Genomic DNA, 15,245 nt, shown 5'->3' with positions numbered 1-15,245 from the left:
ATACATATCTAATTAGATAAACAATACTTTAGATGATGATAACTAAGAATATTATATGACAGACTGTAGAAACAATAGTATATTTATTGCACTTCGTTTTCCAGGCCAACATTTCGGCACCTTCTATATTCTAGTACATTTTATTTCTAATGAATGGCGTGTTTCCAACGAGCTAAAGCATGGCACTGTAATCAAATGAGTCTTGTGAGCCAAAAAGGAACCAATTTAAATAATGCCCAAACAGGGTCAATCCAGGATTTATCCAGACTTGTAGAAAGGCACAGGCATGATATGTGATTCACACTGTAGCCTCCCTGGTACTTTTCATAGCTTTATCTTTCTACTAGGGGCTGACTCACAAAAAAAAGCAAATAATAAATTTTTTTACAAAGCCAAACAATATATTGTAACATCTAATACCATGAAAAATATCACTATAAGCAAAAGAAATGAGTTGATAACATGCAACCTTTCATTCATTAAACAAACAAAAAAAAAATTGCAAGTAAACGCAAATAATTTCTTTCTCAGTGTAAGGCTGTGTTCACACGTTGCGGTTTTTTCGCGCTTTTTTTGCGGTTTTTCCCGATAAAAATGCTATAAAACCGCAAAAAAAACGCATACAATAAGCATCCCATCATTTAGAATGAATTCCGCATGTTTTGTGCACATGATGCGTTTTTTTCCGCAAAAAAAATGCATACCGCACAAAATCCAGACATGCTCTATCTTTTTGCGGTTTTTTTGCGGATTTCCCACTCCAAAATGCATTGGGAAGGGTCCGGAAAAAAACGTGGCAAAAACGCGTCAAAACCGTGGCAAAAACGCGTCAAAACCGCGGCAAAATCGCGGCAAAAACGCACGCTGTTTTCTTGCGGATTTCATGCAGAAAATGTCCGGAATTGTCAGGAATTTTCTGCATGAATTCCTGAACGTGTGCACATAGCCTTAGGGCTCGTTCACACAGCCGAATTCTTGGTCTTAGTCCTGTGCGTAAAAAAAAAAACCTACGCTCAAACCAATATTAATTAATAGGGCACTGCAAATGAGTGATTTTTTTTCCATTGACCGATTCTGCGTATGAAAAAAATTGCAGCATGCACTAGTTTCTCCCGCAAATTGGATGAGACTCACCCATTCAAGTTAATGGGTGTCTAAAAAAAATGGATGCAGTACGGAGCTACAGTATAAGCATCTGATTTTTACATATATATTGCAATACGGTAACACAGGAAACTGTAAATGTAAATTATTAATAGCTGCTGCTGTAAAAATCGGATTGCACATGGATGACAAATGAGAAGAAAAAAAAAATCACTGGATGAAACGCTGACTAATTTTTATACGCTTGTGTGAACTTGGCCTTAGAAAGAGATACCATAAAAATATAATTTATAAAAAAAAATAACAGCAAAGGCAGCTTTTCCATTGAGTATTTTTCCCCATTATGTATCCTTTCAACTCAAATTAGACAAGTAAAAGACTAGTAAACCTGCTGCCATATAGTGCTTCATAGTCATGAGCTCTGTATAACCCCGCCCCCATAGCTGATTGGCAGCTTTCTGCTTATGCACAGTGTACACACACAGAAAGCTGCCAATCAGTGGTGTGGGTGGGGTCATACAGAGCTCAGCATTCAGAGAACTGGGTGATATACAGTAATAAGCATCAGAATCAGGGTCCCTGTCTCACCATTATCCTGCTCTCAGATGGGGTAGCAAAAATCTGGAGAAAAAATATTTTATTCAAAAGAGGGACACTAGACTCCAGTTCTTGTGATCAGTGGAATCCACACTCATTAGTGAACATCCTGTGCATATGCAGCAATGCTGGAGAGAAGGATATACTGTACTGTATTTGTGCATAACTGAGCAGAGTTGTTAATATTGAGGATTCTAAGAAATGTGACAATTGAAAGAAGAAACTGCGGAATATAATTTAAGACAAGTAGACAGAACAAGACAACCCAAAATGTACAGTTCGGTGTATGGCTATAAATGCAGTCACTGCACCTAAAGGGTGAACCTGTGTAATAGTGATCATCTCTACTAAACTGGCACGATCAAGTGAAATGCTTTGAATTGTGTTTTTGCTAATGCGATGAGATCTGTGTATTTACTGTGTGGCAAACACTGATTATATATTGCCAATATTTGATCGATCAAGTACCCACAAAATCATTAGCAGGCTGACATTTAATTATTTTGTGTATCAAATGCTTGATTAATTATTTTAAAAGATTACTGTGTTGATCCCAAAATTAAAATAATAAAATATAGGATTATTTATTGTTTTTGGGAAAAATGGTTTCGTCATTTACTAACTCAGGGTATGTACACACGATTCTTTTCCAGCAGCGGAACCACTGGGTTTTTTTGGGTGAAGTCGCCTTTAGAAAACTCTGACGGTCTTTTACTTGAAGAGGCTTTGTTGGCAGTTTTGTAATCGTTTTTCGACCATTCACGCCTTAACTCTGGTCTTTCAAATATGTAGAGCAGGTGGCTTCCAAACAAAGCCTCCCGAAGAATGAACATGTTATTTCATTTAAATGCTTTAAGGTTTTCAAAACCTGAAGCGACATAAGATGTCATTTTGACATTACTATGCACTATGTTCATTTTTTGAGGAGGGTGATACTGTAGATAAACCCTGAAAGGCAGTGGCAGTATCTTATATCGGCCAAACCTGGTGACAGTTCGTGTTAAGGAACTGGGATGTATAAAAGTTTCATCTTCATAACAGCTTTGTGGGGGGTATTTTGGCACGAACAAAGGAGATTTCTGAAGACCTCAGAATAAGAGATGCTAATGCTGCAATAGGGTACAAAATAATTTCTAGAAATGTTTTCATCTCCACCAAAACAGATTGTGTTCAAATGGCAGAAATACAAGACCATTATTAACCTCCCTAGGTGTGGTTGACAAACAAAGATCACACCGAGGCATATAATAGTCTGAGAGGTCATAAAGGATCACAAAATAACCAGGAAGCAGCTAAAGACCTCTCTCGCATTAGTTACTGTTAATATTTCCACCCTTAGGAGGACACTGAACAACAATGAAATGCATGGCAGGATTGCAAGCAGAAAGCCACAGCTATCCAAAAAGAACTTTGCAGTTTGCTAAAGATCACCTGGACAAGCAAGAAGGCTTTTGGAAAAATGTTTTGTGGATGGATGAGACCAAAACAAAGCTTTTTGGTTTAAATAAGAAGTGTTATGTTTCGAGAAAGAAAATCACTGCATTACAAAATAAAACCTCACACCATATGTGAATCATGGTGGTGGTCGTGGTAGTATCATGGTTTGGGCCTGTTTTGTTGAATCTGGGACAGGACAGCTTGCAATCTTTGATGGAACAATACACTCTGAATTATACCAAGATCCAAGAAGTATCGTTTCTCTTTGCGGAGAGTGACATAATAAGCATGTCGAGGTGAGAATTATGAGGTGAGGTGAATTATACCAGCAAATTCTAAAGGAATATGTCAGGATACATGTCCATGAACTGCATCTCAGAAGAATGTGGGTCATGGAGCAAGACAACAAACCAAAACACACAAGTTCTTCTACAAAAGAATTGGCAAAAAGGAATGAAGTTAAAGCTTTTGAATGGCCAAGTCAAAGTCCTGACCTTAATCTTATAGAAATATTGTGGGAGAAAATCCACTGACATAACAAAGTTGAACATTTTTTTTAGTTGTTGCGCAAGTTCATCTGTTACTGGTGACGTTTAGCTGCAATTATTACTGTACAAGTGTGTGTCACACCAGATACCTAAAGCAAAGGTTCACATTTACCACTCACAGACATGCACAGGCTCCTGTGTTGCGATGGTCTTTTGTCACAAACAATGTCGAGTGGTGACCACTGATTGACTGCAGCTTTCACATTCCGTTAAAACAGAAAAGTCCACGAGGTGAGAACATTTTTTTTAACATCCCACTATGGACCCATACACAATAAGTATTAAAAAGTAGCAGAAAACACCTTTATGTCACAAAAAGAAATACATAATAAAAAAAAGAGTTATTAAAGACAATAAAAAATGAACTAATAGACAACATAAAATACCGTGACCAAATTACAGCATTGATCCACGATATGGTATTTCTCCATATTGTATAGGATACCAATCCAAAAAGATGCACCCCAAAATAAAAACCTTTCCTGACATATTCTGTAAGGTTCCCATAAGTCTCCATTCATCAGATGAGAGCCAAAAGTGTATTCTTTTGGACTCCATCTGGAAGGTATGTATACGAATACCATTTATTTTACTGTATATGAAAACATTACATGCTTCACTTTCCTATACGGAGGGACACTGCACCGAAACAATGTAACGTGGTATATGTTTCACTATGGTGAATGGATGTCTAGGCATCCATCCTGACTGTGGTACTGTCGGGTGCATTCCTACTGAGTGTATGTGCCAAGACAGTGGACACAAACTCTATGTATACCTAATCAAAGACTAGGGTCTAAGGGGTAACGTTTCTCCTTATGGAGAGTGACATACCAGCTGGCTTGTCAAGGTAAGGAGGCTTATTCACCATGCAATGCTCCTCTGGGAAATTAAATATGCAAATTGCCTCTTCTGAGAAAAAGAGGACTTAAACTCTATAGCGCCACCTGTTGGAAGTAGCGATCCTACAAGTCACAATCAACCCTTTAACGAGTCGTGCAATATGACTGAGACCCCAGTCCAGAGCCTCTCACCTAGCCAAATCAGTTCTCATGCTTCGCACTGACGAGGGCCAACAGCCCGAAACACCGTGTCTGCGAATTGAGATACTGATTTGGCTTTTATCCTAAGTCATATTGCACGACTCGTTAAAGGGTTGATTGTGACTTGTAGGATCGCTACTTCCAACAGGTGGCGCTATAGAGTTTAAGTCCTGTTTTTCTCAGAAGAGGCAATTTGCATAATCTAAGACTAGTTTGATGGGCCAAGTGCAGAATTAAAAAAAAAGTTGTGAGTTAGAACAATATAGGTACTTAGAAAAAACTCAAAAATAGATGTAAATCAATCAAATCCTACAAATATAAATGATTGTGCACAGTATGCATGTGCAAGATCCATGACAAGCAAAATACTGTGATGTCCAATAAAAAGTCTATGAAAATGAGCCCACGGTCCAGAATAACTGTGTACGAAAAGAAGTATCCCAACATCACAGCACTTCATAGGTGCCCCATGTATATAGCAACATAGGGGTAGACTGTTCAGAGCTGCTAATTTTTGAATTTAAGAAGCAAATTAACAATAAAAAGAATCAGTGCCCAGGAATACATAGCCTCTAGGCAAAATATATGTTTTGAAATAATGATCATTTATCACCAGCCTGTACATCAGAGTGCTTCTACCAGATATCTTCAGTAAATGCCTCTGCCCTAGTGACCAGGAGCTTGTAATACTCATTTATACTAGGTGATTGCACCAAAGGGAGTATGCTGGCACAAAAGACTGTTCAAACCAAGCACAAGAGCTTAGTACAACCTCGGAGTGGCCACCTATATCGCACGTCTTTTCTAGCTACCTTCTATGGCCTACTGATTCGTAGATGCATTGTGTGAAGAACAATAGCGGTTGTCGGTGTCAACTACAGTAAATGTGGCCTGAAAACTCGATAACGGCATCTAATGGTTAGAAGGGTCATCACCAACTGACTTTGATCGTGCAGTGAATTTATCTCTAGCAGCGGGCATTGAAGTGAAGACAAAATACACATTCAAGGTTTTTTTTTTTTGCTGGAGCTACAATTACCTGATTATGACAATAATCCCATCAAATATGTTATATGGGTTCTTGATGTATCCAAATGGACCATAAACCAAAAGCTTTAAAACCATTTCCAGGGCAAATAAGCTTGTAAAGACTATATTACTGATCTCCAAAGCATTAGTCAGTTCATCTGGCTGCAGGAAAAAAATAGATTTATGTAAATTATTTATAGTAAGCATAGTCAAGATAAGAAGAAATACAGATTATTCCAGGTAGATAAATTAAGCCGCCAGTGTAACATAATCTTCTCAGCAGAATAATTCTTTAGATATAGAGAACCAAAAGAAATGATTATACACAGGCTATAAACAGAGATATTAGGCCAGTACTCCATGGATGATGCTCATCTCCTATGTACTTCTTCAGCTTTGGCCTAGCTCTAATCAATAGATCTGCATAAATAATTGATGCTGGGAAGCTGGGGGGGTTATTGGTGGTGGGGGTGGGGTTTAATCCAAGTTTGGAGGATCGCTTTTTTATGTAGCTGCTGATAAAAATGCCACAACGATATTTTCTAAAGTTTATAGTCAATCTTCACCCACCAAACCTGACTGATAGCTCCTCAGAGTCCCTCTCTCCTGCTGAGATCTCACACTGCTCAGTATAAGCTGCAGCTGTTAGAGAAGCTGGATGGGCAGTGACTAAATACACTTGGCCTCAGGAGATCTCTAACTTTTTAGCTGGACTCAGTTTAATGTCAGGATTATATAGCCATTCTAACATGGATTTTCCAAAGTAAGTACCCCAGCACCATCAGCTCTAAGAGATATATTTAATAATGTACACAGTTTGCATTGTCCAATCTGGTAGCATATTCGCTTTACTTTTGAACATGTGTATTCATCTGTTACCATGGCACACAAATGTTTTAAATACCTTACCTGTTCGTGATATTCAATCCCCATGCTCAGAGTATTTATTAGGATAGCGATCATTATACCTCGTCCAAAGTATTTGCTGTCCACAATCTTTCTAAATGTCTCGCACACCATTTTGCACCCCTTCATCAGCTTAGTAGGGCTCTTCGTTAACGTCTTTCCCTTTTTTTGCTCAATTTTCTCATTGCACTGAGTATCTTGACTAAACTCGTAGCCTCCATCACTGTCGGACTCCATGTCGTCATTGTCGGGCTCCTCTGGCTCTTTGCAGTGAGAGCATATTTCTGGATCTAAGGATTCAATTTCAGGAGTTGCAGCTTGGACCGAGATTTTACAGGATCCTTTGCAGATACCTAAAGTCATATGGAACTGATGAAAATAACAAAGCTTTCCCAAAATCTCAGTGAGCAGCAAGCGACAAATTGCTACTCATGCATCTCATGTACAGTGAAATTGTGAAAAAGTGCAGAATGGAAATAGTAATAAAAAATCCTTACATCCATAGCAAAGCAGAATACAGACTCAACGCCATATCACCGGTCAAGCAGTGCTGTATCCATACAGGAACACACAGTAACCCTAAACCACAACATTCCTATATTACACAAATCCTCTGGAGCTGTGCAAGAACCACTATAGATTTTACTGTCCATCATTTAAATAAATAAATACACTATGCTACAATCCAAATGTAACTTTTGCAAATTACGGTACATTTGAAGGGACATTACACCGAAATAGTAACTTATCTCCAGAAGTTTTGCAGTTCAGGGAAATTTTAGAGTTAGGGGTAGCAACTGACTATAATGTGCTTGTGTACAGTAACTGACAGAAGCTGAGAGAAATGTCCTGGTGATGATCCTTGTCTTCTCTTGACAAAAAGGAAAGTTGGAATCAGCGCCAACCATCTCATAAATGATGAAAAAGTCCATCTTAATGGATCACTTCTCATCTTTCAGAGAAATAACCAAAAAAGAACAAGAACATCAACTTTCAATGGTGTTCTTGTTCATTTGGCTGAAAGCCCTAGACATACCCAGTTTAGGCTTTATATGAAGCCCAAAATGTTCTATAGTACAAGGCTTAAAGCAAAATTAACAAGAATGCTGTCTTCAGCATAGAAGAGCCACCAGCAACATATGTGATTGGCAGAATTGGCATTATTTATTTGATTTACTTTTCTATGCTTTTTTTTAGGCTTATGAAACTTTTAAGTTAGGACAAGCTATGTGTCCGCCAGCCACATTTTACATTTGAAAATTGCTCATTACAGCAAATCTGTCATCAGGTTTTTGCTATGTAATCTGGGAGAAACATTAATTAGGAGCTGAGACCCTGATTCCAGGAATGTGTTACTTACTAGGCTGTGTGCTGTTGTTTCAATTAAATAAAAAAAATGAGCAGGAGATTGTCACTACAGGACTAAGTGTCTCATGCTTTTTGGTCCAACTACTCCGTAACACTGCCAATCAGTGGTGTGGGAGCAGTTACACAGGGCTAAATATTCTGAGCTCTGCTAGATGTGTAGCACAGAAAACCGTCATTCTACCATAGCTGCTGCATCCTGTAAACTAACTAATACATAGCAACAAGAAGCAGGGTTTCTGTCTGCCCCTACCCCATGCTGCTTTCAGATTACATAGCACAAACCTGCTGACAGAATAAAATGAACAGAAAAGCTGATGTAAATTTAGCCTGCTAGATTACATGGAATCCCAAATAATAGTGTGCGGACTGCACACATCTTCTGCTCTCTGAGTAATTCAGTTACCTGGTATTATACTACGAAGGACCCCTTCCCATACACCATTTGACCAAGATGTTTGTGAGCCTGAGACTCCCTCAAAAAAGCACTCCTTCCATCAAAATATTTATCCTCATAATAAATTGCAGTCATTTTGCCTTTCTACCCACCTAATTCTTCTCTTTTTCATTAGGTCTATGACATCACGTGATTGAAAACTTACTAGCTGAAAACCCTCTAAGCTATATGTAGAAACAGGAGGTCAATTTTCCCTGCATAAGTCATGAGTCACTGCAAAAGTCTCTGGCAGAGGGGAGGAGGGAGTAGCTGGGTCAGGAGTTGAAGAGGGGGATGATAAATTCAGGGAAAAGAGACTTCCTGTTTCTACATAGAACAAATAAAAGAGAATAATTAGCTGGGTAGAAAGGCAAAATGAGCAATTGTAAGTACACAGTGATATATAATATGATGATTGCAATATATTAACAGGATAAAAACTTTGATGGGAGGAGGAGTGCTTCTTTAATTTGCACTGGCCTACATCTCTTTTTCACTGCTATTGTTTTGCTCAATAGTGTAATGCTTTTTACCCCTTTAACCCCTTTATGCCATCGGATGAATAGTATGTCCAATGGCAGAACCCCCACTTTGATGTGGGCTCCGGCCGGGACAAAGAGCCCGCAATAAGCGTGGGCGGAATCGCATAACATCCAGAGGTCTCCAGCAGACCTACAGTATATGGTTGTTAATGCCACATTGCTATGCCACCCAGTGGTCGTCGCTCATAGCAGTGCAGTAATTTTGCTATATAGGGGTGATCTGAGCATTGCCCCATGTAGCAGAGCCGATCAGGCTACGCCAGCTTCTAGCCTCCCATGGAGGCTATTGAACGTTGGCAAAAGTAAAAAAAATGTTTTCAAAAATATGTAAAAAATAAAAAAATATAAAAGTTTAAATCACCCTCCTTTTGCCCCATTCAAAACAAAACAATAAAAAAAAAATCAAACAAACACATATTTGGTACTGTCGCGTTCAGAATCGCCCGATCTATCAATAAAAAAAAGGATTAACCTGATCGCTAAATGGCGTAGCGAAAAAAAAATTTAAAATTCCAGAATTATGTTTTTGGGGTCGCCGCGACATTGCATTAAAATGCAATAACTGTCGATCAAAAGAACGTATCTGCACCAAAATGGTATCATTAAAAACATCACCTCGGCAAGCAAAAAATAAGCTCTCACCCAACCCGAGATCATGAAAAATGGAGACGCTACGGGTATCGGAAAATTGCGCTGTTTTATTTTCTTTTTTTAGCAAAGTCTGGATTTTTTTTCACCACTTAGATAAAATAGACCCTAGACATGTTTGGTGCCTATGAACTCGTAATAACCTGAAGAATCAGAATGGCAGGTCAGTTTTAGCATTTAGTGAACCTAGCAAAAAAGCCAAACACAAAACAAGTGTGGGATTGCACTTTTTTTGCAATTTCACGGTACTTGGATTTTTTCCCCCGTTTTCTAGTACACAACATGGCGTCGTTCAAAAGTACAATTCGCCCCGCAGAAAACAAGCCCTCATATGGCCATATTGATGGAAAAATAAAAAAATTATGGCTCTGGGAAGGAGGGAAGCGAAAAACGAAAACGCAAAACCGAAAAAAGCTGGGGTCATAAAGGGGTTAATGATCAGGCCTTAAAGGTTCTTAATGTCCGCCTATTTTCTTTTAATATAATTTATCATTAAGATATCATAATGGATCTCTAATGATCATTTTTTTCCTTTATTATTATGTTTATTTCTCTGTAACTGGGGCTCATTGAGGACTATGTAGCTAGCAAAATATAATATAATAAGCCTAAGAAGTACATTAAGATTATTGACAGATATCTTCCACTAAACTGTATTAATATTTACTTCTAATAAGGCTGACAATTATAATTACCAGAGATCAACATTTATTACTGTGATTACTATTTCCTTCTTTCAGTTAATAGAAAACTGTCACCAGAAATTAATTTTTGTTTAAATTAGCTTTTTGTGTTAAATGCATTTTTTCAAATTAGTAATATTTTTTTTTACATATCACTATCTGTATTAAAACTAAAAATAGAAATCTTGCAATTTTCCCTATGGTCTGTAAAAAATATATATTATCTACAAAGACTAAAAAATCTATTGGTAATACTGAAACAAAATATTACTAAAATATGTTGGAAGAGGCTTAATTACTAGGATAAGATGGATTATATGAAATATTCTGAATAATTACCTTAGACTCCCTCTAGGAACGTGCAGAGTAAACTAGGTGCTCTTAGCCTATCCATGTATTACATGGCCATTGGCTAACCATTTATTTGAATGGCCAGCATGCAATACTACCTTTTTCCAGCAGTGGCCACTACAGAGGCAATGTGAGGCCAAACAGATCGAAAGGGGATATATAGAGACCATGTGATAAACAAATCTGCTTCTAAGTGAGGTGACCAAGGTGATGCATCCCCTTTAAGCATTGTTGTGAATATGGCTAGGAATAATTTAGATCTATGGGGATCTCAATCCATGCTTTCAGTAGTGATCTTTGGTATAATTTGTGGTGGAGTGCTGTTATAACGTGCATGGAATTATATTCCCACTTGATTGCATATTTGGTGAGGGTTTAGATTATTTACATTTATATGCCAAAGCAAAGCATGCATGCATCCATATATCTATCGCATAACCACTGTGGAGGGTCTGCCACAAGCTACTTGGCTTTAACGGGTTCTCCGGGAATAGGAAAAAAAAAATAAATGAAAATCATAATAAATGATTTCCTAAATACATTTAATTAGCAAAGGGAAATAGTTTTGTTTATGGTGGAAATCACTATAGAGTTAAAATGGCCTCCGTCTTGTTGAACTGACAGAAACGCGTCCTAGAATATTAGGACAGATGCTTCTGAGCATGTGCAGTAGGAAACTCCACTGCTATGATCTGGAGGTAATCTATACAATGTAAAGTTATAGAATCATAGAATGGTAGAGTTGCAAGGGACCTCCTGGGTCATCGAGTCCGACCCCCTCCTCAAAGCAGGATTCACTAAACCATCTCAGACAGATGTCTGTCAGCCTCTGTTTGAAGACTCCCAATGAAGGAGAACTCACCACCTCTCGTGGTAGCCTGTTCCACTCATTGATCAACGTCACTGTCAAAAAGTTTTCTTCTAATATCTAATCTGTATCTTCTCCCTTTCAGTTTCATCCCATTGCTTCTTGTGTTTCCACGTGCAAATGAGAATAAGGATGATCCCTCTACACTGTGAAATCCCTTCAAATATTTGTGGACAGCTATTAAGTCTCCTCATAGCCTTCTTTTTTGAAAGCTAAACATTCCCAGATCCTTCAACCGTTCCTTGTAGGACATACTTTGCAGTTCGCTCAGCGTCCTGTTCGCTCTTCTCTAAACTTGCTCCAGTTTTTCAGTGTCTTTTTGTAAATGTGGTGCCCAGAACTGGACACAGTATTCCAGATGCGACCTGACCAAGGAGGAGTAGAGGGCAATAATGACTTCACGTGATCTAGACTCGATGCTTCGGAAAGACAGGGCCCGGAGAAGTTCTAGTCACTTCTTACTTCAGCACCTCTGGTATCTCCAGCAGCATTAGTAGGGGACATCTTCCTGCATCTGAAAGAGGGCAGAGCTTCCTACTGCACATGCTCACAGGCATGTCCTGTCCTAACAGTCTAGGACAGGTTTCGGCCAAGGTAAAAAGGTGAAGGCCATTTTAATCTTATAGTATGTACCTCTCTAGACAAAACCATTGTGATTTGGTAATTAAATGTATTTAGGAATCTATTTATAATGACATCATCTTTAGTTATATATATATACATATATATATATATATATATATATATATATATATATATATATATATATTCCTGAAGAACCCCTTTAAAAGTGCAAGAGAAGTTTATTAATTAGCCTATTTAAATAAAATTCTATATGTAATAATAATCACTCGCCTGCTTACATGCTTGTGAAGTTTAACTAATTCCAGCTGAGACGGAAATGACGGCCTCTCTTGGCAACCTGGCAAGCATTAAACAAGAGAAGCACCCAATCACCTATAAGGTGAGGCACAGCATCATCAACTAGTTACCAATATTCTTTGTACACAGAACATTCTCAGACTCCAATCAGACAGACAGTATAAATACTTCATAATAATGGAACATCTGTTACTAATAAAATGGGTTGTTCAGCATAGAAAAATGATTTTTAAAAGAGCTCACACCGAAATAAAAATATTAAAGAAGTGATAATTACCCTCTGCAGTTCACTTTTAGACCTGGTCTCTATTTCCTGGCCCTGAAATAGCAGGAAATACCCGCTCAGCCAATCACTAACTGTTATGCATAACCACTGTGGCTAGTGATTGGCTGAATGAGCTTTGCGTTTCCTGTGTGTTGAGATGGGACCAGAAAGTAGTCACTAGCAGGAACAGTACACATTTCAGAACTGGTGATCCAATAGATCGATATGGATAATAAATAATATTTTTTTTTATACCAGTCTGAGACCTTTTTAAAAAATATATTTTTCTCTTGCAGGGCAATACCCAGAATCCATACATTAAAATAACTGGTGCTTCTTACTGTCCAAAATGTCATTATGTTTTCTCTTACCTGTACTCTGGTTCTCCAGGAGCCTGTTCATTGAGCTGTACATTGGCCCAGTGTAATTGCTGGGGTCCCTTGAGATCACAAGGCTTTCTGAGACTTCCCCTTGTTCTGTTTTCTTCTGTAATTCTGGTGACACACTTGGGTGTACGGTAGGATAGTTTTTATTTCCTACAATACTTGTTTGAAGAACCTCGGTACTTGCCACAACTGTGCCAGGCTGGGCAAAAACGGGTACGCAATGCACAGGTTCAAGATGGCAATCGGCATGGTAAATGCTGTGAATAGATTGCGTGTTGGAGGCTGAAGCAATGGGGGAGGTCGGAGCTCCAGAAAACGATAGCATTAGTCTGGTTCCATTATGAGGAGAATTGGTTTCCACTTCGCTGAGCTCTGGACTGGCCTGTGGTGCTCTCAGGCTGCCATTTCCCAGGTGATAATGGTGGTGATGATGGTGATGGTGATGGATTAGATGGTGCACTGAAGACCTTCTTCTCCTGTGTTTGCCATTTGGTTTTTCATTGGTGGTCTTCACTGCAGGACTAGATGTGAAACCAAGTCTAAAGACGGCTGCTCTGTAGAGTTGGACAAGCTGTTTACTGGCCTTACGGGTCACATACACCAGATACTTGAGAAGCTCATCATAACAACTGCCAGGCTCAGAGAAGCTGGCCAATGTGCTTGCGTTGGAAAGAAAACGGACTCTCTGTTCCTTCATAAGTTGGCTCTCCCGCTGCTTAGTTTCGGAAAACTGAGTAGCTATGACCACTAGACATAGGTTGATCATGAAAAATGATCCAATCTAAAGAAATTTAAAGCAGTTCTGTAATTAGTACCAGAAATGAACTACCTTATAGCCACAACAATCGCAATATAACTGTGATATGTTACAATAAGCAGTAGTCTTACCTAGTTTTGGGGAACAGCTAATTCCATGCCCTAATACCTGGTTCATTAAACTTGGCCAAGTAAATAAAAATAACCTCAGAGGTCTCCCCGGGGAATGATCTGACCATGGCTGAGTCTGTGTCACTAAATTTCCTTAGATAATTTGGATTATGTCAAAAAATGTAGATGCAAGTTATTGGTATAGAACCTTGTGGCATCTAACGATAGGGATGAGAATATTAGGGAGCAGAAATGACTTGTATTTGATTCAGTACATTTAAGAGGTTAGAGAAGATGATTGAGATAGGGTAGACACAATAAATAGTTAAAGTGAATCTGTCAGCAGGTTTTTACCACCTAACCTAACAGCAGTATAATGTAGAGATAAAGAGCCTGATTCCAGAGATGGTTCAGCTACTAAGCTTCTGTTGCTGTAGTTTTGATTAAATTACTGTTTTATCAACAGGATATTATCATTAGAGGACTAATAAACCTGCTGCCAGGTAGTCCTCAACATTCATGAGTACTGTATAACCCCACCCCCACCACTGATTGGCAGCTGTGTACATTGTACATGGAGAGAAAGCTGCCAATCAGTGGGGTGGGCGGGGATGGCACAGAGCTCAGCATTCAGAGAACTGCTAGATCTGCAGCATAGAAAACAGGGATTTTATCAAAATGGCAGCAGCCAGCTAGCAAAAACTTTGTGGCAGAAACTTATAAAGTGTAGCTGATCAGATTGAGAATTATTTAGATAAGAAATAAAGCCAGTACAATCTGTGATCTCTTTTACTTTAGAGCTTACCTCCCTCACTGTTGTGTATGGAAGACGTCAATACTCAGGAGTTTCTTCGAATATGCAGTTTTTATTCAACGAGTTCCAAAGTGTCAAGCACATCTTCTTCAGGAGTAATGTGGTCATATCCTGAAGATGTGCTTGACACTGTAAAACGCGTTGAATAAAAACTGCATATGCGAAGAAACTCCTGAGTATTGACGTCTTCCATACACAACAGTGCGGGAGTTATCCACAATTTTTTCCTTGTCTTCTTTCTCATCTGATTATGAATTATAACTGTATGTCAGATAAGACCCTATTTGCGCTACTGCCCTAGTGTTTTACTTTTGGTCTTAGGAGTCCAGTGGGCGATCTTACTCGCTGAAAGCTATCTCACTATGCTCAGTCATACAGAGTAGGATGTTAGATCACCGCCTGCTAGACTCCTAATTGCAGGATAAGCAGACATTTAAATTAATGATGAGTTATAATTAATCGTTTGCGAGAAAA

The 15,245-nt window shown here is 38.6% G+C and overlaps 1 protein-coding gene across 3 annotated transcripts in view; it reads right to left on the bottom strand.

The window, feature by feature from the left end:
- Positions 1-15,245, bottom strand: part of CACNA1G (calcium voltage-gated channel subunit alpha1 G) — a 501,367-nt gene that overhangs the window by 189,253 nt on the left and 296,869 nt on the right. For all 3 annotated transcript variants that reach the window (XM_069752407.1, XM_069752406.1, XM_069752405.1), the window contains exons 8-10: positions 13,076-13,871; positions 6,668-7,017; positions 5,769-5,920 (exon numbers count right to left, since the gene is read on the bottom strand). In XM_069752407.1, coding sequence (XP_069608508.1) covers positions 5,769-5,920; positions 6,668-7,017; positions 13,076-13,871 — 1,298 coding nt within the window. The remainder of the gene's footprint in view (positions 1-5,768; positions 5,921-6,667; positions 7,018-13,075; positions 13,872-15,245) is intronic.

Source organism: Ranitomeya imitator, chromosome 2 (genome assembly GCF_032444005.1).
Source record: "Ranitomeya imitator isolate aRanImi1 chromosome 2, aRanImi1.pri, whole genome shotgun sequence".
Lineage (NCBI taxonomy): Eukaryota > Metazoa > Chordata > Amphibia > Anura > Dendrobatidae > Ranitomeya > Ranitomeya imitator.
This window is presented reverse-complemented; position numbering and strand designations above follow the sequence as displayed.